This window comes from Chiloscyllium plagiosum, unplaced genomic scaffold, assembly GCF_037043375.1.
Source record: "Chiloscyllium plagiosum isolate Xiang-an unplaced genomic scaffold, Cpla_swu_hap1 HiC_scaffold_17, whole genome shotgun sequence".
NCBI classification, from domain to species: domain Eukaryota; kingdom Metazoa; phylum Chordata; class Chondrichthyes; order Orectolobiformes; family Hemiscylliidae; genus Chiloscyllium; species Chiloscyllium plagiosum.
The window spans coordinates 66942228-66963547 of NW_028270155.1; the positions used below are offsets into that span (position 1 = coordinate 66942228).

General features: G+C 42.7%; 1 protein-coding gene across 1 annotated transcript in view; it reads right to left on the bottom strand.

The window, feature by feature from the left end:
• The window catches only part of LOC122558545 (Y+L amino acid transporter 2-like), a 93209-nt gene extending 84699 nt beyond the window's left edge, over positions 1-8510 (bottom strand). Inside the window, exon 1 of the mRNA XM_043707254.2 lies at positions 8102-8510. Coding sequence (XP_043563189.1) covers positions 8102-8510 — 409 coding nt within the window. The remainder of the gene's footprint in view (positions 1-8101) is intronic.
• Positions 8511-21320: the final 12810 nt, after the last annotated feature.

The following is a 21320-nucleotide window of genomic DNA, read 5'->3' on the forward strand; positions in this document are numbered from 1 at the left end:
TGATATGTTTCTCAACCTTATTCTCCAGAGTTTTCCCTGTAACCCTTACTCCCCTTACTAATCACAAAATTATCTATCTCTGTTTTAAATACTCTCAATGACTTGGCCTCCACCGATTTAGCACCCTCTGGCTAAAGAAATTCCTCCTTTCTCAGTTTTAGTGAGTCGTACCTCACTCTGAACCTATGACCTTGGATCCTAAGATCAAGAAGAACAAAGAACGTTTACAGCCCAGGAACAGGCCCTTCATGCCTGAGCCGATCCAAATCCACTGTCTAACCCTTTCACCCAATTCCTAAGCATCTTTATCCCTCTGCTCCCCACCTACTCATGCATCTGTCCAGATGCACCTTAAATGAATCCACCATGCCTGCCTCTACTACCTCTGCTGGCAACGCGTTCCAGGCACCTACTACCCTCTATGTCAAGTACTTGCCACGTATATCCCCCTTAAACTTTCCACCTCTCACCATGAACGCGTGACCTCTCGTTATTGAATCCCTCACCCTAGGAAAAAGCTTAACTCTATCTACCCTGTCTATACCCTTCATGATTTTGTAGACCTCAATCAGGTCCCCCCTCAATCTCCTTTTTTCTACCGAAAACAGTCCTAACCTACTCAACCTCGCTTCATAGCTAGAACCTTTCATACAGGCCTTTGTCCTCGTAAACCTTCTCTGCATCCTCTCCAAAGCGTCCACATCGTTTTGGTAATGTGGCAACCAGAACTGTACACAGTATTTTAAATGCGGCCGAACCAAGGGCTTGTACAATTTTAACATGACCTGCCAGCTCTTATATTCAATACCCCGTCCGATGAAGGCAAGCATACCATATGCCTTCTTGACCACTCTATCTCCCTGTGCAACCACTTTCAGGGTACAATGGACCTAAACTCCCAGATCTCTCTGCTCATCAACATTTCCCAAGGCTCTTCCGTTTACTGTATAGTTCGCTCTGGAATTAGACTTCCCAAAATGCATCACCTCACATTTGCCTGGATTGAACTCCATCTGCCACCTCCTTGCCCAACCCTCCAGTCTATCTATATTCTCCTGTATTCTTTGACAGTCCCCTATGCTTTCTGCTACTCCACCAATCTTCGTGTCATCTGCAGACTTACTGATCAGACCAACAATGCCCTCTGACAGATCACTGATGTATATTACAAACAATAGTGGCCTCAGCACTGATCCCTGTGGAACACCACTAGTCACCTTCCTCCAATTCCAGAAACTCCCTTCAACTACTACTCTCTGTCTTCTGTTGCTTAACCAGTTCTTTATCCACCTAGCTAGAACATCCTGCACACCACATAACTTCATTTTTTCTGTTAGTTTACCATCCTAGTCTCTCATATAAGTGGAAACGTTTTCTCCATGTCCATGTCTCCTCAGTGCAGGCCTCTGAATATCCTGTAAGTTTCAAGCAAACTCCCCCCTCCATTCTTCTAAACTCCATTGAGTACAGGCCCAAAGTCCTCAATCGCTCTTCATATGATAACCCCTCCTCCCAAAGATCATTCTTGTGAACCCGCTCCAACACCAGCGCATCCTTCCTTTGAAAAGGGCCCAAACCTTTCACAATATTCCAAATGTGGTCTGACCAGAGCCTTATACAATCTTAACAATGCTCTACTCTAGTATTCTAGTCCTTTTGAAATGAATACAAAAATTGCATTAGCCTTCTTAAATGCTAACCGAATATGTATGCTGACCTTAAGAGAATCCTGAACGAGGACTCCTAAGTCCCTTTATGCTTCAGATTTCCAAAGCCTTGCGCCATTTAGAAAATAGTCCACCTCTCTATTCTTCCTATTAAAGTATATAATAAGTAAAGAAAACTTTTAATTTTTCCACAACTACCTTAGCTTTTATTGCTGTTAGAAGAATAACTTCTGGAAATTGGGTTAGTATGTCCATTTTAGAAGGATATAGAGGACTGGTGTCCTACTTTTTTAAATGATAGTCCTATGCAATCTACTAACACTTAACTGAATGGTTCTTTAAAATTGGAGCTGGTTAAATTACATGTTGAGCTTATTCTACTGCTTGACTTGTATATCATTCATAACATGATTTACAGAACTGCCTATGTCTCTGTGAAGTCTTCGGCAGCTAAAATAAGCATTCATAGTTGTCAAATATTTGTCTGTGATATTTTACTTTTAATTTCTATTTCGATTCACTCTTACAAACCCAAAACATCCCTTGGGATTTCCTTACAACTTCCAGCATTCTGCATAAATGTATTCCACCTTGTTACTATGAAACTCTTTAACCTTTAACTTTCACCTTCACTCTCAGCACTTTCCTTTCTGACTTGAGCAGGAGATCTAGGAGCGTTCCAAGCTATTCAATCTTTTAATCTGGCTAAGTGACTTCCTGTCACTCTCCCACTTCCTTTGATTATGGGGTGATGAGAAAATGTTTAGTTTTATGCATCAGCTCAAAATCATCAGCACTACTGTTGCCTGGCTAGCAGTTCCAACCCTTTGGACTTCAACATGGCCTATCTTTATGGAAGTTAGAAAGGTTTTAAATCCTTCTAAGAGAATGATCAATCTGTGACCTTCGTGGTTTTAAGTTGTAATTCTCATATTCACCTGTCAAAATTGCTTTGTTTGACTCTTTCAGATTCGGTGTAGGTTTGCCAAAGCTGTTTCGTGAAATTCTGAAAACTTGCCTGTATGCCTCAGGACTGACTTATATGCACCCAGTTATTACACTTTTTTTAGCATCATTATTCCCAGAAACCTCCTCTGAAAGTCAAGTATAAATTTTCTGTGCTTTATCTGTCAAAATACACTAAATGGACAATATCCAATGTTCCTTTAGTCAATACGTTACTTTTTCAAAGACAAAGAACTCCTCTACATTCTTGTCCTCAAATTCTGGCAGGCCTGTACAAACTTATATGTTTGATTACTAAGTTTAGATTATAGCCAGGACTTTCCCCATCATCATCTAACAGTTATCTTTAAAAAAAATTGTTAAAAATTGAAATTGTTAAACTTTCAAAATGATGCTGGAGGAACCCCCAATGTCTCTGCATGATCATTTGAGAATGTATGCTGATACTCGAGTCCCACCCTCTGACACCATCACAAAAATTAAGAATGTAATCAAATTAATCAAAGTCCCAATTTACCTATCTGATAAACTTAGGTTAACAGAAAACACTAACTAGGTTTCTGTACTTAACAAGAACTACTATTTATTACAAGGCTCTAGCCACAGACAAACAAAAAAAATATGAATTATCAACATGCAACTCTACTACTGAAGCTCTAACTCTGCTTTTAAGCCCCCAATAAACCAATAAGCCAATGCAGATAGGCACAAACATGGATGTTATTCGTGAAGCAAAAATAACTAGGCAAATACAATTCAATGGCACCACTCTACAGGGTTTGATTGTTTTGTTTCTTCAGAGGTTGTCTGACTTCTGGTCTCCTTATTTCTGCCTCCTTTCAGATCTAGACGCAGGGCAGTTGACACACTAATTGTTCAATCTTTCAGCCTCTGGTCCCAGGCAACAGCTTACAGAAACTGAGGGAAGAGAATTGCTGTCTATCTTCTACATTTTTATTACTTCACTGAAGAGAAGAGACCGAGAGAGATCTTGTTTTATTTGCAATTGGAAAACTTCTGCCTGTATTATTCAGGCATAAGTTATTCACTTCCTAGCAGCCAGAGTTGTTGCCATGTCAGTGGTTTCTGGCCACTACATCTGATCCTTATTGCACAACTAACTTACAGTCTCTGAATACTGCGCATACTTACCCCAGTGCCATAGTATCTGAGATATCTTCCCCCACAGCTTGAACAAAGTAACAGTGTAAACACAACTCATAGAGATCCAGTAACTCATTTGTAAAAGTGTAGCAACTCTTTTCATAGTTCCTGGTTTATATCAGAACTTTTCTCATTTTTGTGAACAAACCAAAATAAAGAAAAATATAAAAAACCAAGGTCTTTAAAGCTGTTTAGGGGAATTTGTTGACTGTACATTAGTAGCTGCGATTCCTACAATTCGATAGTGACCATAATTTAGAAAATATTAATTCAATTGTAAAATATTTTGAGCTTTAACTGATCCAACACAATTTGATATCTCCTTTACCAAGATTACAGCCATGATGCCGGTGTTGGATTAAGGTAGACGAAGTTAAAAATCACACAACACCAGGTTATAGTCCAACAGGTTTATCTGGAAGCACTAGCTTTTTGAAGTGCTGCTTCTACATCACCTGTGGCGGCACGGTAGCTCACTGGTTAGCACTGCTGCCTCACAGCGCCATAAAGATCACGTCCACTGCTCTGCCCTCATCAATCCTCTTTGTTATTTCTTCAAAAAACTGAATAACGTTTTTTATGGGTGGCACGGTGGCTCAGTGGTTAGCGCTGCTGCCTCACAGCACCAGGGACCCTGGTTCGAGTCCCACCAGGGGGTCTTTCTGTGTGGAGTTTGCATATTCTCCCATGTCTGTGTGGGTTTCCTCCAGGTGCTCCGGTTTCCTCCCACAATCCAAAGATGTGCAGATTAGGTAAATTGGCCATGCTAAATTGCCTATAGTGTCAGATGAGTTAGTCAGGGCCAAAAAGAGTGTAGGGGAGTCGGTCTGGGTGGGTAACTGTTTGGAGGGTCATTCTGGACTTGTTGGACTGAAGGGCCTGTTCCCGCTGTAGGGAATCTAATCTAATCTAATCTGCAGGACAAATCAGCATTAGTTGGAAAAAGTGATATACTGTGGAAGGAATTTGCCTTAGAAGCCCTCAACATTAACTCCAAAAATTGTGAAGTCTCATGGCATCAAGGTAAACATGTTGAATATCACATATGCCCACCCTCCAGTCCAGTGAATGAATCTGTACTCCCCATGTTGAGCTGCAACTTGAAAGAAGCACAGAGGGGGCAAGGGGACAGAATGTATTCTGGATGGGAAATATCAACATCCACCACCAAAATTGTCTTGCAGCACAACCCCACTGTCAGCACTGGTCGGGTCCCAAAGGACATAGCTGCTAGATTGGGTCTGCTGCAAATGAAGAGAGGGAACTAAGAAAAAGGAAAAACATCTTGACTTCATCCTTACCAAACAACATGCTGCAGATTCACTTGTTCATGACAGTGTCAGTAAAAGTGAATTCTGTACAGTCCTTGTGGAGAACGAACCCTGCCTTCACACTGAAAATCATCTTCATTGTACTATATGGCACAATCATTATGTTAAATGGGACTTCAACAGATTAAGCAACTCAAGACTGCGCACCCATGAGGCACTGTGGGTCAGCAGCAGTAACAGAATTGTACTTGAACACAGTTTGCACTTCATGGTCCAGCACATCATTCCACGCTACCATTGCCATTAAGCCAAGGGATTGAACGAAGAGTGCATGAGGACATGTGAGGAGCAGCACCATACCTAAAAATGATGTGCAAACTCTGAAACTACAATACAGGACTACTTGAATGAGCTGAAAATGTGTTGCTGGAAAAGCGCAGCAGGTCAGGCAGCATCCAAGGAGCAGGAGAATCGACGTTTCGGGCATGAGCCCTTCTTCAGGAAAGCCTTTCTTCAGCCCTTCCTGAAGAAGGGCTCATGCCCGAAACGTTGATTCTCCTGCTCCTTGGATGCTGCCTGACCTGCTGCGCTTTTCCAGCAACACATTTTCAGCTCTGATCTCCAGCATCTGCAGTCCTCACTTTCTCCTCGAGGACTACTTGAATGCCAAATAACATAAGGAGCAAAGTAATTCCACAATCAATGGATCAGGTGTAAGTTCAGCAATCCTTTCACATCTAGTTGTGAATGATAGTGGACAAGAAAAGACTACGGGCCCTGACAACATTCTTGCAATAGTACTGAAGATCTGTGCTCCAGAACATGTTGCATATCCAGCTAAGTTGTTCTAGTACAGATACAACACTGGTACCTAAGAAAATATGTAGAAAACTGCTAGCTGTGTCCTGTACTCAAATTAAAGTATTCAACCCTGCTAATTACCACCACATCAATCTCCTCTCGATCAGCAGTAAAGTGATAGATGGTGTCATCAACAGTGCTATCAAGCAGCACTTGCTTCACAGTGCCTTGTGATACTGACATTAAATTACGACTCCACTTATTTAGCTCTTGATATCATTATAACCCATAGAATCAAAAAGTTGTTTAGCGCGGAAATAGATCCTTCGGTCCTACTCGTCCATGCTGACCAAACATCCCAATCTGATCTAATCCCATTTGCCAGCATTTCACCCACATCCCTCCAAACCTTTCCAATTCATATATCTATCCAGGTCCAAATATGGACAAAAGAGTTGAATTCCAGAAGTGAGGTAAGAGTGACTGCCCTTGATATCAAGGCCCCATTTAACCAAGTGTGGTATCAAAGAGCTCTAACAAAACTGAAGTCAATAAGATTTGAGGGAAAACTCTCCACTGATTGAAATCATACCTGCCAGAAAGGAAGGTGATTGTGGATGGAGGTCAATCAGCTCAGCTCTGCAGGACTTCTTCAAGTTCCTTAATGTCCTTGACTCAATCATCTTCAGCTGCTTCATCAATGATCTTCTCTCCATCATAAGGTCAGAAGTGGGGGTGTTCACTCAGGACTGTACAATGTTCAGCATCATTTGTGAATCCTCTGTCACCGAAGCAGTCAATGCCCAAATGCAGCAAATATCTGGAGATATCCAGGTTTGGACTGACAAATAGTAATCGCACTACATAAGTGTCAGTTAATGACCATCTCCAACAAGAAACAAATCTATGCCTTGCCATTCAGTGGCATTACCATTACTGAATTCTCCCATTATCAACACCTTTGAGTTATCATTGACCAGAAATTGAACCATACAACCACCATGGTTACAAGAGAATGTCAGAGGCTAGGAATATTGCCATTAATAACTCACCACCTGACTTTTCAAAGCCCGTCCACCAACTATAAGGCATAAGGAGAGTGCTTGAATATTTCCCCCACTTTCCTGGATGAATACATCTCTGACAACATTCAAGAAGTTTGATATCATCCAGGAAAGGTAGCCTGCCTGATTGCCACATCCACAAACATTTGGTCTCTCTGCCACAGTCATTTTGTAGCAGTAGTGTGCACTATCTACAAGACGCATTGCAAAAATTCACCAAATTTGCTTCGACTGCACCTTTGAAACCCACAACCTTTAAATTTAAAAAGACAAGAGCAGCTACTACATGGGAACATCCATATCTGCAGATAATCTACAAAGCTGCAGTACTCATCATCCAGATTTTGAAATACTACACTCCTCCTTTAGTGTCTCTGAATCAAAATGCTGGAACTCCCTACATAATAGCAAATGGACTACAACAGTTCAGGAAGGCAGCTCACCACTCCATTCAAGGGTAATTAATGCTGGCCAGCCAGCATTTCCCTAATCCCGTGAATTAATTGTTTTATATTCCATTGCATTACAAGGGTTACAGTTATTACAAACATCCTTTTCTTACTTCATTTAACCTTAATGGCTAGATTTTCTTTGTCATAATACCTGCTCCTCGGATGCTGCCTGACATGCAATGCTTTTCCAGCACCACTCTAATCCACTCCCTTTGTCATAATACTGTCAAACTAGCAGAAACTTGTAGTGTTATACATGCACAATTACACTCTTTCAAAGGGGATGCCGGTGAAAGTCAAATAAAACTCATTGACTGTTCAAAAAAACTTTACAAAAAGTTACATCTTGTTGAAAGAAACACAAGTTTAATGGTGAATTATCCTATTATGTTAAGTAAATCTCTGGCCCTGATTATTAATATTTAATTTGTCTTGTCATGTTAAAAATTCCAGAGATTTTTAAGCCAATTTAATATTTAAGTTTATTTTTTATGATTCTAATTAACCATTAATTCTGTTTTCACCATCAACCTCAAAGTTATTGGAATACTCCCATGACTCAGTACAGTATTCATTGTTCGAATTAACAGCCTGCCAATAAGAAAACCAGTTAGTTTATTATACATAATAATTGATATTTTTAATGACAATTTAATATCTAATTTCAATTAAGAATTCATATTGTATTGTTAGAAAAATGGTAACATTATACTTACTGATGCAAGCAGCTGCAATTAGGCGTTCTGCCAAATATGGCGTCATACAGTTTAAGAAGATAGGTTGCACCAGGTAGTTGCCAAAGGTGATGGCAATAATGGCCTGTGTAACAGGCTCAAAAATAAGTATGGATGTCCAAAGTTTAAGGAAAGCAACTAAACTACCAAATGATTCCAAAAGGTATGCATAGCCTGCACCAGATTTTGTGATAGTTGTACCCAGTTCAGCAAAACAGAGGGCTCCAATGAATGAGAAAATGCCTCCAACAGTCCATATAATCAGGGAAAGACCATAGGAGCCACAGTGGTTTAGGACACCACTTGGAGACACAAATATCCCTGAACCAATAATGTTTCCAACTAATAGAGTGATACCATTAATTAAAGAAATTCTCCTTTTTAGTTGCATTGAAGATCTTTGGGTATAATGGTCAACACCTTCTGTCGGCTTAATGTCTGCATTTAAATCAGAGGCATTATCATTATTGGATAGAACTGGCTGCATTTTGGCTTGTTCCTCATCCATTTTGAAAGATAATATCACAGAGAAGTGATAACCTAGAAAGACATAAACAAAGAAGTGACATGAGAATTTCAGAGTATTCTATATTATTTTATACATGCTATTTTGGATCACACTTCCATTACTCATCATCTGAACTTTTACAATTGCAAAATTGTAAGCAATTATTCTTTACTCTTATTTATGTTCTAAAACCAAACTAAATTATAAGGATGTAGAGAGAAAACTAGTCTCATGCCATGTACAAAGGAATCAAGAACACTGTAAAACTCTTACAACCATGAAGGATGTAATATTTTTTGCTAATCTCACTTTTACTAAATGCTTGTTAATGAACTTTGTCATTGTTGAAACTATTTTGCCCAGATGTTTGTTCCTCAGGATGCTAGGATGAATTGGAAAACTTAAATTTGATTTCTGGATTTATTCCAATTATTTGCTTATATTTTAGACTTCTACTCCCTCACCAACCCTACTAGTTGCCTGCCCACCTTCACATTCTCATAGCAACTTAAAGCTAACTACCCAATTTTCCTCATAGTCTGCGAACAGCCTAATGCTCACTCATGCCAACCCATGTCCTGACCTACCCCAATCACCCCTCATACATCCATGAAAAGTCATGCCAATCCTTTGCCATTAAATTCACAATGTCAAAACTCTCTGTATCCACCATGAACAGGAGTGAAACTGGTAGGTTATAAGCTTTGGTGGAAGGTGTAGAGTGGCAGAGATAGACTGAGTATGAGGTATCAGAAATGAAGATGGTGACACCTACAGTAGTGCAGCAGAGAAGGACTTTGACCTTCTTACTACAGTGTTGGGCATTTCTCCAGACGACTGATAGTGCTTTTACGCAGGTGGCAACCTGAGATCAGGCGTACAAGATCATGGTTTCCAGTATTGGCTTTGGGGGAAATGGAAATCTCATGTCTGCAGCCTTCCTGCAAAGCAGGGCACTGATTTACCCTTGTTTGCCATGTCAAGGGTAAATGTCAGTAATCACAGAAGGAAGCCATGATCTGACAATGCTTGCTCGGATGCAGAACAGACTGTTAATAATAGCACAGGTGCAAAGGATGCTGTGAATTCTAGGATATCTGTTGAGTGCCAATGTGAGAGACACTTTGGGAGCGAGGTAGGTAATTGTTAGATCTCATAATTTCCAATGAGAGTCCACGTCCTGTGGTAGCTTCAGTTACAACTTTATTTTAGTGCAACTTTGTTGCAACTTCAGATTTTCTTTGCAGTTAAGCACATAAAAGCTTCCTGATGAAGAGTTTATGCTCATAACATCGACTCTCCTGCTCCTCGGACGCTAACTGACCGGCTGTGCTTTTCCAGTGCCACACTTTATGACTCTGATCTCCAGCATCTGCAGTCCTCACTTTCTCACAAATAAAAACTTCAGATTATATACAGTTAAAACTTACAGAGCACACCACTCCATTTGATACTACTGGTCAGCCTTATGTTATCCTTCTGTCATTGGCTATCTGGGCATCTTAGAGAGATGGACAAGCTGATGGTCCACACACGGTCAGGATGTTTTCACAGACTTTCTTATCTTTCTCCTCAAAGCTTTTCACAATGGATAACATTTGCCAGCTGCACATTCAATCTCATTTAAGACAGTCCTGCTATTGTTTTACTTGTAAAGACTATACTAAGCAAGTATGTTCCCTCATGCTCTATCTACTGTAGCCATGGATAGCTGTGGGCCATTTTGTGCCAACCAGTCATGGGCAGCCTAACAGTAATTAATGAGGCAAGTTTGGCAAGATACAGTGAGAGAACCCACAAGGTCTCCGAGCGAGAACCTTCCAAAAACCTTGATCCAATTTGGACTTGGCAAAAAAAAGACGAAGGTTCAGCCCCATACGATCATTATGTATGAGGTGGGGGTTTGAGTGAAAAACTGAAGTTATGGTAGGAAGTGGCTAGGACACTTGGTCCACCAGAAGACTCTGCCTAAACACAAATGACTCAATCTTAGTTTTTGGCTAATTGTCAATTTTGAAAAGTGTGGCGCTGGAAAAATGCAGCAGGTCAGGCAGCATCCGAGGAGCAGGAGAGTCAACGTTTCAGGCATAAGCCCTTCATCAGGAATGTTGGCCGGGGTGACAGAGAGGGGTTTGAGAGATAGACAGGAGAGTGGGCGAGGGGTGAGGTTGCTGGGAAGGCGATAGGTAGACGCAGGTGATAGATCAGATGGGAGGGTGGAGTGGATAGGTGGGAAGGAAGATGGACAAGTAGGACAGTTCAAGAGGACAGTGTCACACTGGGGTTGGATCTAGGATGAGGTGGGGGAGGGGAGTTGAGGAAACTGGTGAGGTTAACATTGCATGTCCTTGGTGGAGTGAGAGGGGAGCTGAAGTGGGTGGCCATAGGGTGGTAAGGTTGTTTAGTGTGTGTGTACCACAGATGTTCCCTGAAACTTTCTGCCAGTTGGTGTCCCGTCTCCCCAATGTAGAGGTGACCACATCAAAAGCAATGGACACAGTAAATGAGGTGTTTGGATGGACAGGAAAATCTCTGCTGGATGTGAAGGGATTCTTTAGGGGCTTGGACGAAGGTGAAGAGGGGAGGTCTGCACAGAGGTTTTATATCTCTTGCAGTGGCAAGGGAAGGTGCCAGAGTGGAGGGTGGGTTGGTGGGGAGTGTAGAGAATGTGGGAAAATTCAAAGGAGAAATTGTTGAGGGTGAGGACCAGTTTCGCAAATCGAATGAGTGTGTCGGTGGAGGGATACTGGTTGGGTTGGCTGGAGAGGCAGAAATGGAGGGATTGGAGGCTTTTGCCACAGCGGATGGACTTATACAGGGACTGGATGTCCATGGTGAAAATGAGGTGTTAGGGCCTCCTCCACCGCCAAATCCAAGTCACCCGAAGCCTGGAGGAAGATTGACTCATCTTCCGCTTTGGAACCACCCAACCATATGGCATCAACATCAACTTCACTAGTTTCCTCATCTCCCCTGCCTCCACCTCATCCCAGATCCAACCTTCCAACTTGGTACTCACTAGCATTCACAACATCCTGTCCCAGATTATAGACCAAAAATGAAAACCTGAACTGAATTAGTGTGATTGCCTTCTGGAACAAAGTATCCAGGTAACTATTTTCTTCTCTGGTGAACTGAAGTGTCTGAAGCTTGACCCCCAAATAATTAACCTGAGCCAGACTTAAAACCACACACACTTACTGCCGTCCTGGTTGCCATGGACTACACGTGGAGTCCATCAACTCCCATTCTGCAGCTGCATTAGAAAAGTATTATGTTAAACTCCCTAATTTAGATGTGAAAATGCTCACCAATGAGTTACCTGTCATATCAGACTTTTATTTTCTTTAGAATGTTCCAAACCCACAGACACACACCCCAACCCACTCCTAATTTTCAAAATCTCGCCATTGCCTCTGGTTTATTCACTCCATTTCTGGAAAGCAAATGATGTTTTCTGTAGCTATTGAGGACCAAAAATATAGAAGTTGCAACCCCCACTTCATTCATTTTTAGCAAACACTCACTAATGAGTCCACCTAGGAAATTCCATGTCACTGGTCACGGGTTCTCTGAGTCTTTATGTGGCTAATCAGCCCAATCCTAAAGCCCCATCTCTGACTACACATTTGGAGGGTGGTTCTGGAAGGTGGAATTGATCCATGGCCTCAAGATCGCTGACATTTGTATTTCTGGTTCCTCTTCTGTAATTCCCTCTTCTTGGCAGACGTTCTCAGAGAAATGTCCTTTTACACAGGGACACAGTGTCCCAACACTTCAAGTCAGTTTCTTATAAACAAGAATCTTCTACGTGTTAACATCTTGAGGAAGGCCTTTAGGGAGTCTTTGTAATGTTTCCTTTGTCCTCCTCTCATTCAGGTGATTTCCTTGAGCTGGGAGAAGATTTGCTTTGGTAGTCGGAACTCGGACAAGCTAAGACATGACCAGTCCAGCTGATTATGATGATGCTAATGCTACTGGCTCCTTCGAGGACACTGATGTTAGTATGACTTCTGTTATGAAGATGTGGGTATAGGAGAGTTAAAAGCAGCAGAACTACCAGACACAGTACTAAGTGTTCTCAAAAGGGTAACAATGTAGAACTGGGTCGTACAACTCGATTAGTTCGTTGTTTGGAGACAAAAACAAATTCGAATTTGGCCAATCAGTATAAATTGTACCCGAAACATAACAAACTTCAACCAAGTTTGAATTGAGTATATTGACAATCTTAAAAGCCAATGACACAATCCGATGCTCTGGAGTATGAGACCAGGGAAAATTGAACAGTTGAGAGGAGAACTGCTATGGCCCAGCATGTAAACAGACTGCTTGAAAATAGCTCTCTCTTAAAAGTACCTTTTTGATTAGTACCCTGTGATGCAGAAATTCCTGACAAGGAGAAAAGAAGACTCAGGAAGATCCGAAGAAAGACAAGAATCTACAGCTGCCTGGTTTTGAGATAAGAAGTGTTGTTTTTGTAAATCTTAATTGGGAGTTTTATTGGTCTAGTATTATAGAAAGGAAGGTAATAGATAGATTAGAGAAAGAATTTGTAAATAGTGGTTAGTTAATTATTCTCTGTTTTATTTTAAGAAATAAAGTTGTTAGTTTTTACTTTACGTAGTTCTTGGTCACTCGAAGTTTTACAGATTACTGCACGGGATAAATCTTTTCTGTGTTGCTGGTTTTAAATTAAGCAGGAGAGTTTACCCTGTGTCATAACACTGTCCTCCCTGCTAATTTGGAAAATTCTCCTTAAACAACTCCTGGGAGACAGTGTTAGGGAGCTGGAGCCAGATCTGGATGGACTCAGGATCACCCAAGAGGCTGAGCGCTTCACAGATAAGAGTTTTAGTGAGGTGATCACACTAAGGTGCAGGCAGAGAGTAGAGATGGGTGACCATTAGGAAAGGCAAAGAGTGCAGGAATCCCCTCTTGCCATTCTCCTCGAAAACAAGTATACTGTTTTGGATACCGTTGGGGAAGGATGACCTTTCAAGGTAAAGCAACAGTGGCCAGGTTGGTGGCACTGCAACTGGCTCTGGGGGACAACAGGACAGGAAAATGGTAAGCAGGACCTTAGTGATAGGAGACTTAATAGTTAGGGGGACAGACAGGAGATTCTGTGGGCACAAACAGGAATCTAGGATGGTGTGCTGCCTCCTGGGTGCCAGGGTCCAAGATGTCTCAGAGCGGTTGCAGAGTGTTCTCAAGGGGGAGGGTGAGCAGCCAGAAGTCATTGTGCACATTGACACAAACAACATAGGTAGAAGTAGAGATGAGGTCCTACAGAATGATTATAGACAGCTTGGAAAAAAGTTAAAAATCAGAACCTCGATGGTGGTAATCTCTGATTACTTCTGGGTACCACGTACTAGTGAGGGTAAGAAGGGAAGAATATGGCAGATGAATGCGTGGCTGAATAATTGGTGCAGGGAGTAGGGATTCAGAGTTTTAGATCATTGGAATCTTTTCTTGGGCAGAGGTAACCTGTTCAAGAGGGACGGGTTGCACCTGAAACCTGGAGGGGCACCAATATCTTGGTGGCCAGGTTTGCTGGTGCTACAAGGGAGGGTTTAAACTAGTCTGTTGGGGGACGGGGGTAAAATCCTCAACAGCAGGGAGGCAAGTGTGAGGCTGGAAGGAGATACAATAATTAGAAATAAAACGTTGAAGAGACAGGCCAAGTCGGAACACGATAGTGTGGAAGGAATGCTTGTTGGATTAAATTGCATCTATTTCAATGCAAGAGAGCTGACAAAGTAAGGCTGATGAACTCAGGGCGTGGATAGGTATGTGGGACTGGGATATTATAGCCATTACAGAAACGTGGCTAACGGAAGGTCAGAACTGGCAGTTTAACGTGCCAGAGTACAGGTGCTTTAGGCAGGAGAGAGGTAGTAGAAAGAGGAGACCTTGCATTTTTGTTTAAGGCAAGTATCATAGCAGTAGTCAGAGATGAAATAACTGAAGGATCATCCAGTGAGGCTTTGAGAGTGGAGCGAAGAAATAAGAGGGAATGCTGACATTATTGGCGTTGTACTATATGCCCCCAAATAGTCAACTGGAATTAGAGGAACAAATATGTAGGGAGACTGGGGAGACTTGCAGGAACAATACAGTTGTCATAGTAGGGGATTTAAATAGACTGGGACTGCCTGAGTGTTAACAGCTTAGATGGGGTAGAATTTATTAAGGGTGTTCAGGAAAGTATCCTCAAGCAGTATATAGAGGGTCTTACTCAGGATGGAGCAAAACTGTGGTTCTGTTCGCCGAGCTGGAAGTTTTTGTTGCAAACGTTTCGTCCCCTGTCTAGGTGACATCCTCAGTGCTTGGGAGCCTCCTGTGAAGCGCTTCTGTGGTGTTTCCTCCGGCATTTATAGTGGCCTGTCCCTGCCGCTTCCGGTTGTCAGTTTCAGCTGTCCGCTGTAGTGGCTGGTATATTGGGTCCAGGTCGATGTGTTTGTTGATGGAGTTTGTGCATGAGTGCCATGCTTCTAGGAATTCCCTGGCTGTTCTTTGTTTGGCTTGCCCTATAATGGTAGTGTTGTCCCAGTCAAATTCATGTTGCTTGTCGTCTGCGTGTGTGGCTACTAAGGATAGCTGGTCGTGGCGTTTCGTGGCTAGTTGATGTTCGTAGATGCGGATCGTTAGCTGTCTTCCTGTTTGTCCTATATAGTGTTTTGTGCAGTCCTTGCATGGGACTTTGTACACTACATTAGTTTTGCTCATGCTGGTTATTGGGTCCTTCGTTCTGGTGAGTTGTTGTCTGAGTGTGGCTGTTGGTTTGTGTGCTGTTATAAGTCCTAGTGGTCGCAGTAGTCTGGCTGTCATTTCAGAGATGTTCTTGATGTATGGTAGTGTGGCTAGTCCTTTGGGTTGCGGCATGTCCTTGTTCCGTTGTCTTTCCCTTAGGCATCTGTTGATGAAATTGCGAGGAACAACGCCACGACCAGCTATCCTTAGTAGCCACACACGCAGACGACAAGCAACATGAATTTGACTGGGACAACACTACCATTATAGGGCAAGCCAAACAAAGAACAGCCAGGGAATTCCTAGAAGCATGGCACTCATCCACAAACTCTATCAACAAACACATCGACCTGGACCCAATATACCGGCCACTACAGCGGACAGCTGAAACTGACAACCGGAAGCGGCAGGGACAGGCCACTATAAATGCTGGAGGAAACACCACAGAAGCGCTTCACAGGAGGCTCCCAAACACTGAGGATGTCACCTAGACAGGGGACGAAACGTTTGCAACAAAAACTTCCAGCTCGGCGAACAGAACCACAGCAACGAGCACCCGAGCTACAAATCTTCTCACAAACTTTGAAGGAGCAAAACGTTACCTACTCTTGGGAAAGAGGGCAGGACAGTCTGGGTCTGCTTTTGCTTGTCATTTATATAAATTATGATACCAACATTGGTGGTACAGTAGACAGTGAAGAAGATCGTTTAAGATTACAAAGAGATCTTGTTCAATTAGAGGAGTGGGCTGATGAGGTAGGTGGAGTTTAATTTGGATAAATGTGAGGTATTGCATTTTGGTAAAACAAACAAAGGCAAGACTTTACAATTAATGGGAGGGTAGTGTTGCAGTACAGAGACCTATGGGTTCATGTACATAACTCTTTGAAATTTTCATCACGTAACCATGGTTAAGAAGATGTTTACCGTGCCTGCCTTCATTGGATGAATCAGGACATACAGAAACTGCTAAAAACCAAGTGTGAGGCCTGTATTCCTGATGAAGGGCTTTTGCCCGAAACATCGACTTTCCAGCTCCTCGGATGCTGCCTTAACTGCTGTGCTTTTCCAGCACCACTAATCCAGAATCTGGTTTCCAGCATCTGCAGTCATTGTTTTTACCTTTAAGATAGGAGATCAACTGAAATATAAGGAATCCAAGTATGACCTTCGCAGGGCCATTAAGACAGCCAAGGACCATACCGATCCAAACTAGAGACCCAGACAAACACTTGGCGAATATGGCAAGTACTGAATGATATCACAGGTTCCAAAAAGAGACAGTGCAAGATAACAGACGATGACACATCCCACCCAGATTGGCTCAACACCTTCTATCCTCGCTTTGAGCAGAATTTCAGTGGAGGTAACACCTATTCGACAAATCCTGACGAACCTATCCCAACAGTCACTGCATCAGAGGTCAGATCAGTTTTCCTTCGTGTAAATCCAAGGAAAGCGATGGGACCAGACGGAGCACAAGGCTATACACTCAGAGCATGCACAGATCAACCTGGCAGAGGTCTTCTTAGACATCTTCAACCTTCCCCTGCAGCAGGCCACTGTCCCTGCCTGTTTCAACAGGGCCAACATCATCACTGTGCCTAAGAAGGCTCATGCAGCATGTCTCAATGACTACCACCCAGTGGCCCTAACTTCACTGGCCATGAAACGCTTTGAAAGGCTGGTCATGGCACTAATCAACTCCAGCCTCCCCACTACTCATGACCCACTCCAATTTGCCTATCGGATCCACGTCAGATGCCCAATCACTTGCCCTTCACTGCTCCTTAGAATGTCTTGACACCAAGAACAGCTACATAAGAATCCTACCCATTGACTACAGTTCGGCCTTCAGCACTATTGTCCCCTCGAGACTGATTACTAAACTTAGTGATCTTAGACTAAGCCCCACTCTCTGCAACTGGATCCTCCGTTTCCTGACCCACAGGCCACAACCAGTGAAGATTTGGGGCAATATTTCATCCTCACTAGCACTCAACACTGGAGCCCCAAGGGAGCATATTCAGCCCTCTACTGTACTCACTGTATACCCATGACTGCATCGCCAAATACCAGACAAATGCCATTTACAAGTTCGCTGATGACACCACCATAGTCAGTCGAATCTCAGATGGTGACAAAATAGACTACAGATGGGAGGTGGAAGACCTGGAAAAATGGTGCAGTGAGAACAACCTAGGAACCAAGCCTGCAAAACCAAGGAACTCATTATTGACTTTCAGTGGGATGTTAGTCATGTCCCCCTACACATTAGAAGCACAGAGGTGGAATGAGTGGAGAGTGTCAAGCTCCTGGGAGTGGTCAACCACAACAATCTTTCTTGGTCTCTTCACTGGTTACAAAGGCCCAACAATGTCTCTTCTTCCTCAGGCAGCTGAGAAAACTTGGCATGACAGCGAATACCCTTGCCAACTTTTATAGATGCGCCATCAAGAGCATTTTGTCTGGATGTATCACTATCTGGTATGGTACCATTCAAGATCGGAGACAGCTACAGAGAGTGGTGAACTCGGCCCAGACAATCTCAAAGGCCAACCTCCCATCTATAGAATCCATCTACCAGGCCTGCTGTCAAGGAAAGGCCACCAACATTCTCAAAGATCCATCCCACCCCGGCAATGCTTTTCTATAACTTCTACCATCGGGGAGAAGGTACAGAAATCTGTACAAATGCACCAGCCGGTTTCGTAACGGTTTCTACCCTACTGTTGTTAGGATACTGAATGGACTTAGAAACTCAGCATTCACCTGTACCTGTGTTTTTGTTCTTGCTGCTGTTACCTATTATTTGCTTATCTATGCTATTTAACTATGTGATTTGCCTGTATTGCTTGCAAGACAAAGCTTTTCACTGTACCTTGGTACACATGACAATAAATTAAATTCAAATTCAAGTTCACAGACCTTTGAGTTTAGAAATTGGGACATCATGTTGAGGTTATACAGGACATTGGTGAGGCCTCTTCTGGAGTACTCTGTGCAGTTCTGGTTGCTCTGTTACAGGAAGGATATTACTGAATGGAGGATGTGAATTATAAAAATAGGCTGGGATATTTTTCACTGGAGTTTAGGAAGTTGAGGGGTAACCTTACAGTTTATAAAATCATGAATAAGGTGAACAGCAAAGGTATTTTCCCAAGGGTGGGAGAGTTCGGAACTAAAAGGCATATTTTTAAGATGAAAGAAGAAAGATTTAAAGAGGACATGAACCACTTTTGTTATACACAGTAGTTCATGTGTGGAATGAACTGCCGGAGGAAGTGGTGGACGCAGGTATAGTTAGAACATTTAAAAGACAATTGGACAGATATAAGAATAGGAAAGGTTACAAGGGCCAGGAGCAGGCAAATGGGACTAGTTTAGTTTGGGATTATGTTTGGCACAGACTAGTTGGACGGAAGGGTATGTTTTCGTGCTGTATGACTCTATGACAGGTGTCGGAGGTGACAGTAAGGAAGCACTTTGGGACCAGTGACCATAGTTGTGTTCATTTTAAAATATTCTAGGAGAAAGTGAGGACTGCAGATGCTGGAGATCAGAGCTGAAAGGGAAAGAACTGGTCCACAGGTTCAAGTTCTAAACTGGGCCAAGGCAAATTTTGATGCAATTAGACAAGAGCTGATTGGAGTAGTTTATTGGCAGGCAAAGGGACCTCAGACAAGTCGGAGGCCTTTAAAGGTGAGATAGCTAGAGGTCTATATGTTCCAGTGAGGGTAAAGGGCAAGGATGGCAGGAATAGGGAACCTTAGATGATAAGAGATACAGAGGCTTTGACCAGGAAAAAGGAGGCATGGCTCAGGTACAGGCATCTGGGATCAAGGGTTTCCCTGGAGATATATAGGGGATATGGGAGTTTACTGAAGAAGGAAATCAGGAGGGCATTAAGGGGGCATGAGATAGCCTTGGCTGAGAAGATTAGGGCGAATCCAAAGAGGTTCTTTAAGTATATTAAAGGAAAAATAACTAGAGAGAGAATAAGATCAAAGTGGACAAATGTGTTGGAACCATGGCAGATGGGCGAAGTCCTCAATGAATATTTTCCCTGTGTGTTTACTGTGGAAAAAGACATGAAAACTTGGGATCTTGGAGAAGTTAGTGGTGATACCTTATGAACAGTCCATATCACAGTAGAGGAGGTGTTGGATTTATTCAAATATATGAAGGTGGATAAATCTCCTAGTCCTGACTAGACATATCCAAAAACCGTGCAAGACGTTAGTAAAGAAATTGACGGGGCCTTGGCTGATAGTTTTGTATCAACGTTAGCCATGCGTGAGGTCCTGGGAGACTGGAGGGTAGCAAATGTTGTGCCCTTACTCAAGAAGGGCTGCAAGAAAAACCTGGGAACTATAGACCAGTAAGCCTAACATCTGTAGTATGTAAGTTCCTTGACAAGATTCTGAGGGATAAGATATACATGCATTTGGAAAAATAGGGTTTGATTAGGAGTAGTCAGCATGGCTTTGTGCGTGGGAGATCATGCATCCCAAATTTGATAGAGACCTTTGCTAAAGTGACCAGAAAGGTTGATGAGGGCAGGTTGGTAAATGTAGTTTATTTGGATTTCAGTAAGGCCTTTGATAAGGTTCCACATGGTAGGCTGCATTGCAGGGTTTGATCACATGGAACCCAGGGGTAACTGGCAAATTGGATACACAATTGGCTTGATGGTAGAAAGCAGAGAGTAATAGTGGAAGGATGCTTGTCGGACTGGAGGCCTGTGACTAGTGGTGTGCCTCAGGGGTCAGGGCTGGGTCCATTAGTGTTATCTATATCAATAACTCGGATGAGAATGTACAAGTTATGATTAGTAAGTTTGCAGAAGACAATAAATAGTTGGTATCGTGGACAGTGAGGGCGGTTTTTGGAAACTGCAGCAGGACCTGAACAGCTGGGAAAATGGGCCGAGAAATGGCAAATGGAATTTAATATGGATAAGTGTGACGTTTTGCATTTTGGAAAGTCAAATCAAGGTCAGAAGGATGTTGTGAAACTTGAAAGGGTTCAGAAAAGATATACAAGGATGTTGCCAGGGTTGGAGGATTTGAGCTATAGGGAGAGGCTGAATAGGCTGGGGCTATTTTCCCTGAGCATCAAAGGGGTGACCTTATTGAAGTTTATAAAATCATGAGGGGCATGGATAGAATAAATAGACAAGGTCTTTTCCCTGGGGTGGGGGAGTCCAGAACTAGAGGGCATAGGTTTATGGTGAGAGGAGAAAGATATAGAAGGGACCTAAGGATCAACCTTTTCATGCAGAAGGTGGTGCATGTATGGAATGAGCTTACAGAGGAAGTGGTGGAGGCTGGTACAATTATAACATTTAAAAGGAATCTGGATGGGTATATGAATAGGATGGATTTAGAAGGATATGGGCCACGTGCTGGTAAATGGGACTAGATTAGTTTAGGGATTAGTGTCAAGAGTAGAGTGGTGCTGGAAATGCACAATATGTCAGGCAGCATCCAAGGAGCAGGAAAATCGACGTTTTGGGCTCCTGCCCAAAATGTCAATTTTCCTGCTCCTTGGATGCTGCCTAACCTCCTGTGCTTTTCCAGCACCATTCTAATCTAGACTCTGATCTGCAGTCCTCACCTTCGTCTATGTTAGGGATTAGGTTATCTGGTTGGCATGGACGAGTTGGATGAAAGGTCTGTTTCTGTGCTGTATATCTCTGTGACTCTAAGGTAGGATGGTGAATGGTAGGACCTTAAAGAGTGTAGTGGAACAGAAGAACCTGGAGTTCAGGCGCATGGTTCTCTGAAAGTCGATTCACATATAGACAGGGCAGTGAAGAAGGCTTTTGGCACATTGGCATTCATCAGTCAGGGCACTGAGTATAGAAGTTGGGAAGTTATGTTGCAGTTGTACATGACGTTGGTGAGGCTGCACTTGGAGTATTGTGTTCAG